The 12,396-nt window shown below is 38.0% G+C and overlaps 1 protein-coding gene across 2 annotated transcripts; it reads left to right on the top strand.

Moving 5' to 3' along the window:
• The first annotated feature begins 6,125 nt into the window (after positions 1–6,125).
• Positions 6,126–11,894, top strand: LOC113848941 (vacuolar protein-sorting-associated protein 11 homolog). Of its 2 annotated transcripts, none has more exons than XM_027478382.1 (5): positions 6,126–6,639; positions 7,382–7,555; positions 7,698–8,021; positions 8,120–9,880; positions 10,829–11,894. In XM_027478382.1, exons 1-5 carry the CDS (start codon positions 6,406–6,408, stop codon positions 11,216–11,218), a joined length of 2,883 nt encoding a protein of 960 aa, XP_027334183.1. In that variant the 5' UTR covers positions 6,126–6,405; the 3' UTR covers positions 11,219–11,894. The 2 variants fall into 2 exon arrangements, with proteins under 2 accessions (XP_027334183.1, XP_027334184.1); XM_027478383.1 differs by having other exon boundaries at positions 6,412–6,639; positions 7,315–7,555; positions 10,829–11,765.
• Positions 11,895–12,396: the final 502 nt, after the last annotated feature.

Raw genomic sequence — 12,396 nt, 5'->3', positions numbered from 1 at the left:
ACAGCTTCAGCTAAGAAAATAAAAATACACGCGACTAAGTACCTTCTTCTCGGTAGACACTTGTACAGGAGAGGCATTTCAACTCCTATGCTTAAATGCCTAGACCTCGACCAAGCTAACTACGTCATGAGAGAAATCCATGAAGGAATTTGTGGTACCTATTCAGGCGGAAGAACTATGGCAGCAAAAATACTTAGAGCCGGATATTACTAGCCCACACTCACTCAAGATTGCCATTTGTTTGTGAAGAAATGCATTCCTTGTCAACAACACGGTCCTCACATACACCAACATGCCGATACCCTTCGCCTTATTAGATCTCCTTGGCCTTTTGCCATATGGGGAATGGACCTCCTCGGCCCTTTCCCCCTAGCAAAAGGGCAATGTAAATTTCTCCTTGTCATTGTGGATTACTTCACCAAATGGATCGAAGCCGAACCCCTAGCCACCATCACGGCCAACAATGTACAGAAATTCACTTGAAAAAACATCATTACACGGTTCGGTCTCCGTCATGCACTAATTACAAATAATGGGCTACAATTTACAGATCGGCGATTCAATGAGTTCTTGGAAAGCCTGCATATCAAACACAGAGTTACGTCTGTTAAACACCCTCAGACTAATGGCTAGGTTGAGGCGGCAAACAAGGTGATCTTACATGAATTAAAAAGGAGATTAGGTTCCGCAAAAGAAGAATGGGTAGAGAAATTGCCCGAAATATTATGGGCTTATAGGTGCACACCGCAAACCACAACAAAGGAAACTCCTTTTCGGCTTACCTATGGTACTGAAGCCATGGTGCCAGTAGAGATTGGAGAACCTTCATTTCGGAGGATGAATTTCGAGGAATCGGCTAATGAAGAAGCACTAGTCGTCAACCTGGACTTAATAGATGAGATACGTGATTAAGCTGCCATTATGACCGAGGCTAGCAGAAGAATGATGGCTAGAAAATTTAACTCCAAAATCAATCCACGACAATTTTATGAAAATGATTTACTATGGCGAGTAACAGGAGATGCACGCAGGGATCGACGCCAAGGGAAACTGGCAGCTAACTGGGAAGGCCCCTTTCGGGTAACGGCAAGATTAGACAACGGAGCATACAAGTTGGAAACGTTGGAAGGAAAACTAATACCAAGGACCTGGAATGTTACACATTTGAAGCATTATTATAGTTAAAGTAATCTGCAAACAGTGTACTCTTTTCCTCTCCCAGGTTTTGTCTTCTTAAAAGAAAGTGAAAAGGGGTTTTCCTGGGAAGGTTTTTAACGAGGTACCTTATCAATAAAATACTTCTTTTCACTTGTACGGTTTTATATTCATCAGGGTTTCTCTTTTAAGTATCGCTTCGCCAAGGTTGAATTAATTATTTCCCTCCCGAGTACCCCTACTCGGCTAAGGACGAATTATCATTTAAAATTTCCTCCCAAGTGTCTACTTGGCTAAGGTTGAATTAATTATTTCCCTCCCGAGTACCCCTACTCAGTTAAGGACGAATTATCATTTAAAATTCCTTCCCAAGTGTCTACTTGGCTAAGGTTGAATTAATTATTTTCCTCCCGAGTACCCCTACTCGGCTAAGGACGAATTATCATTTAAAATTCCCTCCCAAGTACCACTTGGCTAAGGTTGAATTAATTATTTCCCTCCCGAGTACCCCTACTCGGCTAAGGACGAATTATCATTTAAAATTCCCTCCCAAGTACCACTTGGCTAAGGTTGAATTAATTATTTCCCACGAATTATCATTTAAAATTTCCTCCCAAGTACCACTTGGCTAAGGTTGAATTAATTATTTCCCTCCCGAGTACCCTTACTCGGTTAAGGACGAATCATTATTTAAATTCCCTCCCAAGTGCCTACTTAGCTCAGGTTGAATTAATTAATTCCCTCCTAAGCACCCCTACTCGGCCAAAGATGAATTATTATGTAAATTACATGCCAAGTGTCTGCTTGGCCAAAGTTGAATTAATTTAATCTCCTCCCGAGTACCCCTACTCGGCCAAGGTTGAATTAATTACTTTAATCACTACTGAATCCCCTTACAGACGTTATCCTTACAATGATTAATTGTTTGAATTGTATAATAAGTGCTCGGTTATAGTTGGATAAGTTATTTATGTTTCCAATACACACGCAAAAATCCAAATAAGAAAATTGTATTTCAAGATTTTTGATTACAAAAGGGGAACACTATTGCCCCGAAAAAAAAAATGATGATTTTAAGTTTGTTCTTCAATATCTGGTCCAGGGCCCTCAAGAGAGGGGCATTTTCATCAGCAGCTGGGATAGGGGCTTCGGCATCCGGTTCTACATCGTCATCAACTTCAGTATAAGGAATGAACCGGCCACCAAAGAAGTCTTTTGTAATGTCAAAATGGAAGTCGGTCGGGACATGACAGAATCCATAGCATTGACGAACAGCGTGCTTAAAACCAGACTCGTGTTCAAATGCAACTTGATTCGAACACTCTGCGGCGAAAGCCTTCAAGTTGGTTTCAGCCTTCTGCTTTTCAAGTGCCACAGCTTCCTCCATCTCGGTCGACTTGGCCCTTAGGATTTCCTCCATTTGAGCAGACTTTACCCTTAACATCTCCAGCTCCTCCTCCTTTGCCCTCAGAGCCTCCTCGGCCATTTTCACTCGTCCCTCCACTATCCGATAGTGTTCCTTGTACTGGTTGACTTCAGCCTCCAAGGATTGAATGGTCTCACCAAGGCTGGATTGAGTCTCTCGGCTCTCGGCTAAAGCTTCCTGTGAAGTCGAATACGCCTTCTGCATGTTCTTCAAGTCAAGAAGTGGATTAACAACCAGCCTTCGAAGCATAGCTGTCGATCGTACTTGAAGTTCGGCATAGCAGCGCCACACAGTCTCGTAGTCCAAACTGTTGACCAATTCTTTACCCGAGTTAGACAGCAAGTTGGGAGTAGCTAGCCGGCCAGTGTGAGTCCCATTTATCAGGAAAGCCTCGGTAAGCATATCCAATGGAATTACCGGATTGAATGAACTACTAGCCCCCTCGGTAATTGCTGTTCGGGTGTGCTTACGCGCCCCTTCAGTAGCATTCGGCTCCGCCGAGTGGGCATGTTTTCTCTTTTTTTCCCTCTCGGTCTCTTTGCCCTTGCCCTTGTCTTTGCGCCTCCTGGGTTGATTTTCTACCGGGACTAGGTCTTGGGGAGGTGGGCGAGGCTCAGATATTTCTGGAAGTTGGTCAAGTTGAGGGTGTCGGTGCTCCTCATCAGCTATACCTTCCGGCATCCTATGCTTCAAGGTACGACGGAAAGTCGGTACATCAACACCTCGCTGAGCCATTAAGCCTACATTAAAAACAATAAGTCAAATCAATACAACTTGATTCAAAATATAAGTTACAATCAGGACAATACATACCCTTCATATCCCAACGAGGACGCGGAGACTTGAGCACGAGAATTATATGTCGGGCAGATAGATCCCGGGGGAGGGACTTCAAAAATTCCAAGTCTAATAACTCCCTAGCCGACAACATGTCCTCGGGGAATATTTCGTATCGGCAAGGTGCCCGAGTCCAATGAAAGGGGAAGAGAGGATTATTCTCGCTATCAAAAAAATAATTTCTACCTACAGGGTCCACGGTCACCTTGAAGTAACCAATCTTGAAACCCTTGAAAAACGAAGCATATGGTTTAAACAAAGGCAACTCGGGTTGCCTTATTAGAGACACCCACCTTGCTAAGTCAGATGGGCGTGTACAAAAGAAATGAAGAAATAGGCCTACACTAGGTTCTATATAATGGAATTTACAAGGTATCCTAAAGGCCTGTATCGCCGCCCACCCGTTGGGGTGCAGTTGTGTCGGCACTACATTCAAAACCCTCAAAACTCCCATTTGGAAGTCGTCAAAGGGTAGCCTGATACCTAACTCTCTAAACATGTATTCGTACATAAAGAAGGTGTCAGCCATTCTTGCACCCCCCAGGAAAACAAAGTCAGGGTTCTCGGTTTCGTCCCCTTGACAGGGATTGAGGTGTATTGGATACGGATCAGACGCCTCCCACAAAGAAATATCACAATTATCTACAAAAAGTTGAAGACCTTTATTTCTTCTAAAACGAGAAAAGTACACGACCACTTCACCGTGCACCCACTCATATCCAGGTACTGTACAGGGGGGAAACACCTGTCTTTCCCTAGGGGGACTAGTACTCGATAAGGGTTTAGAAGCGTCAGTATCACTCGAAGCAGACGACTCGGCTTCGTTACTACATTCCCTGACCTGTGCTTCTTCAGCCCCCTTGTTTGATATAGATGAAACTTCGCTACTCCCCTCAGTTCCGTTCATAATGTCTACTTCGACAATATTCGGTCCTGAGACGTCAGACAGAGAATCCTCCCACTCAACGGGTTCGGCCATGAAAGAAAAAGAAGAGAAATTAAAACGCACCTTACACGTAGTCGGTATGGAAGAAATATTGAAGATCTTTGAACACTCTTCGGTTTGAAACAACAATGCGCAGGTTTCGGTACAGAGCAAAAGAGCAGGAAATGGATGCAGGGACCACCACATATTTATAAGGGATCTTGTGGTGGGCAAACGAAAAGACGCCCCTTCTTTTGAACCGTCAAATCCTTTTTAGATCAAGGGATAAGGTCGGGCACCCTTTCGTTTCTTACACCCACTGGTGAAACCCTAAAAGCAAAACATTCTAGAATATTCCTTTAGAAATTATGTATTTTTATTATGATTTTTTATCTACTATCTCGGTTTGTATCATTATGTTACTAAACCGAATACCCTTTAATATACACCTAACTTATTCAAGTTTAAATACTACCATCACTCGTCCACTAAAAACCAAATACCCTCCTCGGTATATTCAACATACACTTTAACCGAATACTCTCCTCGGTATAGTCAAATACATCTTAACCGACTACCTATTGTAGCCTTAACACTTGCTATTTAAAGCCCTCGCTTTATGCCTCTTCGGGCTTGGGGGGCTAGTGTACTTGAGAAAGATCAACTCGATCCTACTTGTAGGAAAAGGAAACCAAGTACCTATTCAGCATGATAGGCCGGATAACTCGTCAGGATTAAAAGGTAATTAACCCAATTAAAGGTAATAATCAAGATATTATTTACTTCAAATAAAGGGCTAAAATGAAGATTGGCTCGACAGGCCCATAGGCCCATTACAGTGTCTATATAAGGAAGGTAAAAGTACAGGTAAAGCGTTGACTTCTCATTATTAAATAGCATTTATTGCTCAGAACCAAATCCTGACTTAAACATCGAAGTACCTTTTGCAGGTACCCTCCTACATCAGCAACGGTTAGAGAAACATCAGCACGTCAGAGTAAAGACTTGAAGACTCGAGTTACCTTAACAGGAACATAAAGTATTTAAATGTCAAACATATTATAAGTTGCATTGTCACAATAATCAATGCAAAAGATATGAACATAGTCATAATCTCTTGTGTAAGTTTAAACTCCACTCATAAAGCATTAGTATAAAACCCATCCGTTGTTAATCAAATATTATAAATTGATTTCTAATTATAATATTTCATACAATTTTTTAAAAACAAATAGAAAAAGTAATCTTTTCTAAATATAATTGTTACATACATTTTAATAAAAGAAATTTTTTTTACATAAGTGGAAGTTTAAAAACTTTTATAATCAATTTAAATTTTTTTATTTAACTTATATTTAATTATTAGTAAAATAATAAATTATAACTTGTTAAATAAAATTATGTAAAAATTTAAATTTATATAAAGATAATCTACCCTTTTTTTATAACTTTTAATGTAAGATTTGAATATTTTATCTATAAAAATTTTAATAATAAACTTAGTCTAGAAATATTACTGATATTTTTAACCCATCTAAAATTATTTTCTGCAATACCGTAAATTTAGGTAAAATAATAATGCTCTATTTTTAATATTATAAAATAAATTTTACTCAAACTTTTAACATCCTGTAAATTAGATTATTATAACAAAAATTGTCAACATTAACCTTTAAAATAATTTTAAATATTTAAAAATATACAATTTGTTTTAAAGAATAATTATTAATTAAAATATAAAAATAGACTGATATTAATACCTATAAAATGAATAATATAATTATGAACTTGAGAGAATAACAACATGATTGCAAGAAAATATGAAGTCCTAAATTAATTGTAGTTTTGTCGCCGTTCGCCGGTTACGAAAGTCACGATCAAGTTTGCATTCTAAGAGCCAAAATTGATGTTTCACTCGGCTTCAATTTCATTTAACATGACACTAATTTTTGAAGTGCATGACATGATTTAACGTTAGATAAATCAGGGTTTCTGGAAGAACCAATTGGGTGAAGAATCAAGGAATAGGAATTGGTAGAGAAATTGGATCGATCGTTGTAGAATGTATCAGTGGAGGAAGTTCGAGTTCTTCGAGGAGAAGTACGCTGCGAAATGCGCGATTCCCGATGATGATGGAGACTTTGCTAGCAAGAAGATCGAGTGTTGTTCGAGTGGGAGGGGCAAGTTGGTCACTGGTTTCGAAAACGGCACCGTTTGCTTCTTCGATCGAGGCCTTAAGTTCAATTACGCTTTTCAACCTCACTCCTCTTCTGTTCGATTTCTTCAGCACCTCAAGGTAAGAGATCATTTCTGTGTTTTTTCTGTTGGAATTTGTTGTTTTGGGCAAATGGGTATGTGGGTGTGTGTGGCAATTTCGCTGTGTTTTGTTGAGCATCTTTTGATGGGATTTGAGGGTGGAAATGGGTTTGGGAGAGATGGGAAACGTTGAAAGTGGAAATCGGGGAGATGGAATTTGATTGCTGTGTGTGTTGCAATTTGTTGTTTTGGGTAATGGGGATGTGGGTTTTGGAAACTGATTTGTGTGTGATTCATTGCTGCTTATTGTTGCAATTGTTGTTTTGGGTAATGGGGATGTGATTGTTGACAAATTGTTTGTGTCGGGTTGATTGTTGCTTTTGTGTTGGAATTTTCCAAAATCATGTTTTTAATTGGTGGAAGAATTTCAGAGCTTTGTAATTAAGGGTAGTATAGATAGAATTTGATTGCTTCAGTGTTGGAATTTTTGGTTTCAGGCATATGGCTAAGTGATTTTTGGGTTTTGGCAAATCATTTGTGTCTGATTGCTCATTGCTTCAATGTTGGAATTTTCTGAAATCTCGTTTTTAATTGTTCGTATTGCAAAAATTGGTGAAACCGTGAAATAAATAAAGGGTTTTTAGTATATAAATTTTCCCTCCTTTTGAAAAATTGGTGGAGGACTACTCTGGCTTGAATGTTTTCTTGGTTATAGTCCAGGATTATGCTTAGGGTCTTGAATTGAAGTTAAAAGAGGTGTCTTTTATGTGTTGAATAATCAGCAACGCAACTTCCTGGTAACTATTGGGGAAGATGAGCAGCTTACTCCCCAGCAATCAGCTTTGTGCCTCAAGGTTTTTGACCTTGATAAGATGCAGCCTGAGAGTTCTAGCACGACGAGTCCTGATTGTGTTGGGATATTGCGTATATTCACAAATCAGTTTCCTGAGGCAAAGGTAATGGCACTGCTGTGCTTGCTTGTATTCTTCATCCTCAGATTAAAGATCTCCATATGGTTGTAGCAACACTAGATAATAATATAGTTTGATTATTTTGATTCCTAATTTTTATGATTTTTGAACCTGTGGTATACTGCAGATTACATCTTTTTTAGTCTTAGAAGAAGTACCGCCTATACTACTCATAGCTATTGGCCTAGACAATGGTTCTATTTACTGCATTAAAGGAGACATTGCACGGGAGCGTATCACTCGGTTCAAGCTTCAAGTGGAAAACCATTCGGACAAAACTCTTTCCCCCATAACCGGTCTTGGGTTTAGGGTGGATGGTCAATCTCTACAGTTATTTGCTGCAACTCCAAGTTCAGTGAGCTTGTTCTCATTGCATGATCAACCACCAAGAAGGCAAACCCTTGATCAGATTGGATGTGGTGTAAACAGCGTTGCAATGAGTGACCGCTCTGTAAGCTATCTTTGTCCCTTGTTCTCTATGATTTTTACATATTATCATGATTATATTCTCTCTGAATGCTAAATATTTCTATTTGTTAACATGAACAGGAGTTGATAATTGGTCGATCAGAGGCAGTATATTTTTATGAAGTTGATGGACGTGGTCCTTGTTGGGCTTTTGAGGGAGAGAAGAAATTGCTAGGATGGTTCCGTGGATACCTTTTGTGTGTCATTGCAGATCAAAGAACAGGAAAGCATACTTTTAACATCTATGATCTGAAGAATCGATTAATAGCCCACAGTGCATTGGTTAAAGAAGTTTCTCATATGCTTTATGAATGGGGTAACATCATTCTCATAATGACTGATAAATCAGCTTTATGCATTGGAGAAAAAGATATGGAAAGCAAGTTAGACATGTTATTCAAGAAAAACCTATATACTGTAGCAATTAATCTCGTACAGACTCAGCAAGCAGATGCTGCAGCTACTGCTGAAGTGCTAAGAAAATACGGGGATCATTTGTATAGCAAGCAAGACTATGATGAGGCAATGGCCCAGTACATACATACTATAGGTCATCTTGAACCTTCTTATGTTATACAGAAGTTTTTGGATGCTCAGAGGATCTACAACCTCACAAATTATTTGGAAAAGTTGCATGAGAAGGGTCTTGCTTCTAAAGATCACACAACACTTTTATTAAACTGTTATACCAAATTGAAAGATGTTGAAAAGTTAAATCTATTTATTAAAAGCGATGACAGCATTGGGGAACTTAAGTTTGATGTGGAAACAGCAATCAGGGTTTGCCGTGCTGCCAATTACCATGAGCATGCAATGTATGTTGCAAAGAAGGCAGGAAGGCATGAATGGTACTTGAAGATCTTGCTTGAAGATCTTGGTAGGTATGAAGAGGCCTTGGAATATATTTCAAGTCTTGAACCAAGTCAGGCAGGGATGACAATAAAGGAGTATGGTAAAATTCTGATAGAGCACAAGCCAGTGGAGACAATTGATATTCTCATTAGGCTTTGCACAGAGGATGGTGACAAAAGTCGACGCTCAAATGGAGTTTATATGTCTATGTTGCCATCTCCTGTTGATTTTCTTAGCATTTTCATTCATCATCCTAAGTCCCTTATGGATTTTCTAGAAAAGTATACCAATAAGGTCAAGGATTCACCTGCTCAAGTTGAGATTCACAATACCCTCTTGGAGTTGTATATATCCAATGAATTGAACTTTCCTTCAATGTCGCAAGTTAACGAGGGTGGAGATTACCTTAATGTAGCATCAGCAAAAACTGTGAATGTAAGTGCTCAGTCCAATGGAAGGATTGCTAATCACAAAAGTTCAGAAGAGGAAAAGGACCGTCATGGAAGGCGTGAAAAGGGTCTACACTTGCTTAGGAGTGCATGGCCTCCAGAGACAGAACATCCACTTTATGATGTTGATTTGGCCATTATACTTTGTGAAATGAATGCATTCAAAGATGGGCTTTTGTATTTGTATGAAAAGATGAAACTCTATAAAGAAGTGATTGCTTGCTATATGCAAGCACATGATCATGAGGGGTTGATTGCATGCTGCAAAAGACTGGGGGATTCAGTTAAAGGAGGGGATCCATCTCTTTGGGCAGATCTACTTAAATATTTTGGTGAGCTGGGCGAAGATTGCTCTAAAGAAGTAAAGGAAGTTTTGACTTATATTGAGAGGGATGATATTTTGCCCCCTATAATTGTCCTTCAAACACTTTCCAGGAATCCATGCCTCACACTTTCTGTGATCAAGGAATACATTGCTCGAAAGCTTGAGCAGGAGTCAAAGATGATCGAGGAGGACCGACAAGCCATTGAGAAATATCAGGTTGGGTCATAGTTTTATTTATTTATTATTATTTCTTTTTTGGGTATAGGGTTGGGTCTTAATTTTGTTTGACTTTATAATAGTTTTTATTGTCCTCTTTAAATTCCTTTTGTTTCCTAATAATTTGAACACAATTTAGACATAAGTAAGATGCTTTCCATGCATTAGGCACCAATAGCAGATAAGATCATGGTTTTCAAAGCTGAAACAACTTTTCATTTCAAGTTTAAGAATATAGAAACACTTAAAGTTTAGGGTTATTAGTATTATTATTTTTTTCATTTGATAATGGTTAGCTACAAATGGACATCATGAATATTTATTACTTCATTCTTATCCTGATTGAAGTCTGGTAGGGGCAATACTTGAAATGGTACTACTCCATAAAAAGCAGTAACATTGAGATCAGTGGAAAGAAAGTTATAAGTTATAACCAAGTTGAGTTGCAGAATGGCTTATTAGAATTTATGTGACCAATTCAGAGGATCCAAATCATGGCTAATACCTTGAACTTCTATAAATGTATGGTTTCAAAATTGTCTTCTCTTCTGTCACTTTCTTTCTCTTCCTCTATTCCATTTCCCTTGGATCATGCACTGGATAATTAAATATGAACAAGAATTTGGATAATTGAGATGAAAATGAAGGTATTGAAATTTGTCATGCTTGAACAATTAAACACTTGAGTGACTATTGAACACAAAATGAAAACATTCATTTGCAATTTAGAGCATTAACAGTTGAGTGATAAACTAGTAAGTACGAATGATGATTTTGATAAATAGAAATAATTTCTTTGAATATAATGAAATTGAATTTATTCGGAAATACTTCTCAGATGTTCATATATAGATAAAGAAAGAAATTTGCCTGAAATCTGTAGTGATATTTAGTTTTTATTCTTCTTTCTGTAATATGGAAGGATTTCTATAATGCATTTCTATACAGGAAGATACATTGACAATGAGAAAAGAGATTCAAGATCTTAGAACAAATGCTAGAATATTTCAGCTTAGCAAGTGCACTGCATGCACCTTCACCCTTGATCTGCCTGCTGTGCACTTTATGTGCATGCATTCATTCCACTTGCGCTGCCTTGGCGACAATGAAAAAGAATGCCCCGAGTGTGCTCCTGAATATAGGTCTGTGGTAGAAATGAGAAGAAATTTAGAACAAAATTCTAAGGATCAGGACAGGTTTTTTCAGCAGGTGAAGAGCTCTAAAGATGGGTTTTCTGTCATTGCTGAATATTTTGGAAAAGGGATCATCAGCAAAACGACCAATGGATCCACGTCTGGTCTCAGATCTGGATCTGCATCATCCACTAGTGGCTTCTAAGGTTCATGATTTATGCCACTTACTTTCAGCACTAATGTTGGGCTCTGGATATTGGATAAAATTTGATTACTTTTGGGGTTTCAATTTTTTCATTATTGCCTGTTGTCCAAGCTCCATATTCTGAAGCCCAAGGTTCATATTTTCCATGTGTTGGCTGTTATATATTAACCAGGCTTGGTTTGTTCATCGAAAGAAAGTCCCCTGAATGGTCTTGTTATTTAGCCAGGGTATTGAAATTTTGGGAGGATTTGAAGTTGCGGGTTTTGAACAGAACAATTTCATGATAGCCTCTCCTTGATGGAAACACTGCTCAAATATTTAGGGGAATGTGATATTTATTAGGTATGAATTCAAGTGATACTTTTCTGTTCTGGATTTTCAGTGTGTAAAATTATGACGGAATAGAATCACGGAAATGGGATTTTTAATTTGATGGTTTTAATTTTTTCGAAGGCCATGAGCTAGAATCACAACGAATTCTGTCTGTTTTAACCAACGGAGAATGACTTTTCTGAACTGGTGTCCAATTTGTTATTTTTCTTTTGTCTTAAAAATTCCATTTACTTCTCATTTTTTTGAAGATAAATTGGTCTGTATTCTATCTACTACATAACACATTGCTTGTGACTGCTGAATTCTGATTTGGTTCATGCCAGAATATTTAGTTGGACTTAATATTTAGAAGCTGGTGAGATTCTCTTTGATCTTGGATGTTGAAAATTAAAACATTAGATTTCTTTCTCTCGGTTTTAGGAGTGAAAATAAGACAAGCCGCTTGTTGCGGCCTAGGCATATTTACTGAATAGGTTAGGTCAAGGCTAATTTAAAAGCCTATTTATTTTTTTTAAAAGAAAGTTTAGGTCATGTAAAAAGCCTTTTAGACTTAAGAGCCAGCTTATATTAATAATAATAATTTGATATTATATATTTATTTTGTTTTAAACCTTAAATTTAGGACCATTAGTCTATGTAGAGGTGATTTTTTAACCTATTTAAATGTCCTTACTGTAAAATAATAAAAAAAAAGAGCTTTTAAATAGACTTGCAAGTCAGACTTTAAGAAATAGTTCACATCTCAAGTAAAGGTTACGCTTCTTGCAAAGCCCAACTCAACTGATCCATTTGCACCCTTACTCTTGAAACTGAATTTAAAGTCTATACCATTCAGGTAGCTTATT

Source organism: Abrus precatorius, unplaced genomic scaffold, assembly GCF_003935025.1.
Source record: "Abrus precatorius isolate BTA unplaced genomic scaffold, Abrus_2018 Scaffold9, whole genome shotgun sequence".
In the NCBI taxonomy this organism is placed as follows: Eukaryota; Viridiplantae; Streptophyta; class Magnoliopsida; order Fabales; family Fabaceae; genus Abrus; species Abrus precatorius.
Note: the sequence above shows the minus strand (reverse complement) of the source record. Positions and strands in the feature narration are given on the sequence as shown.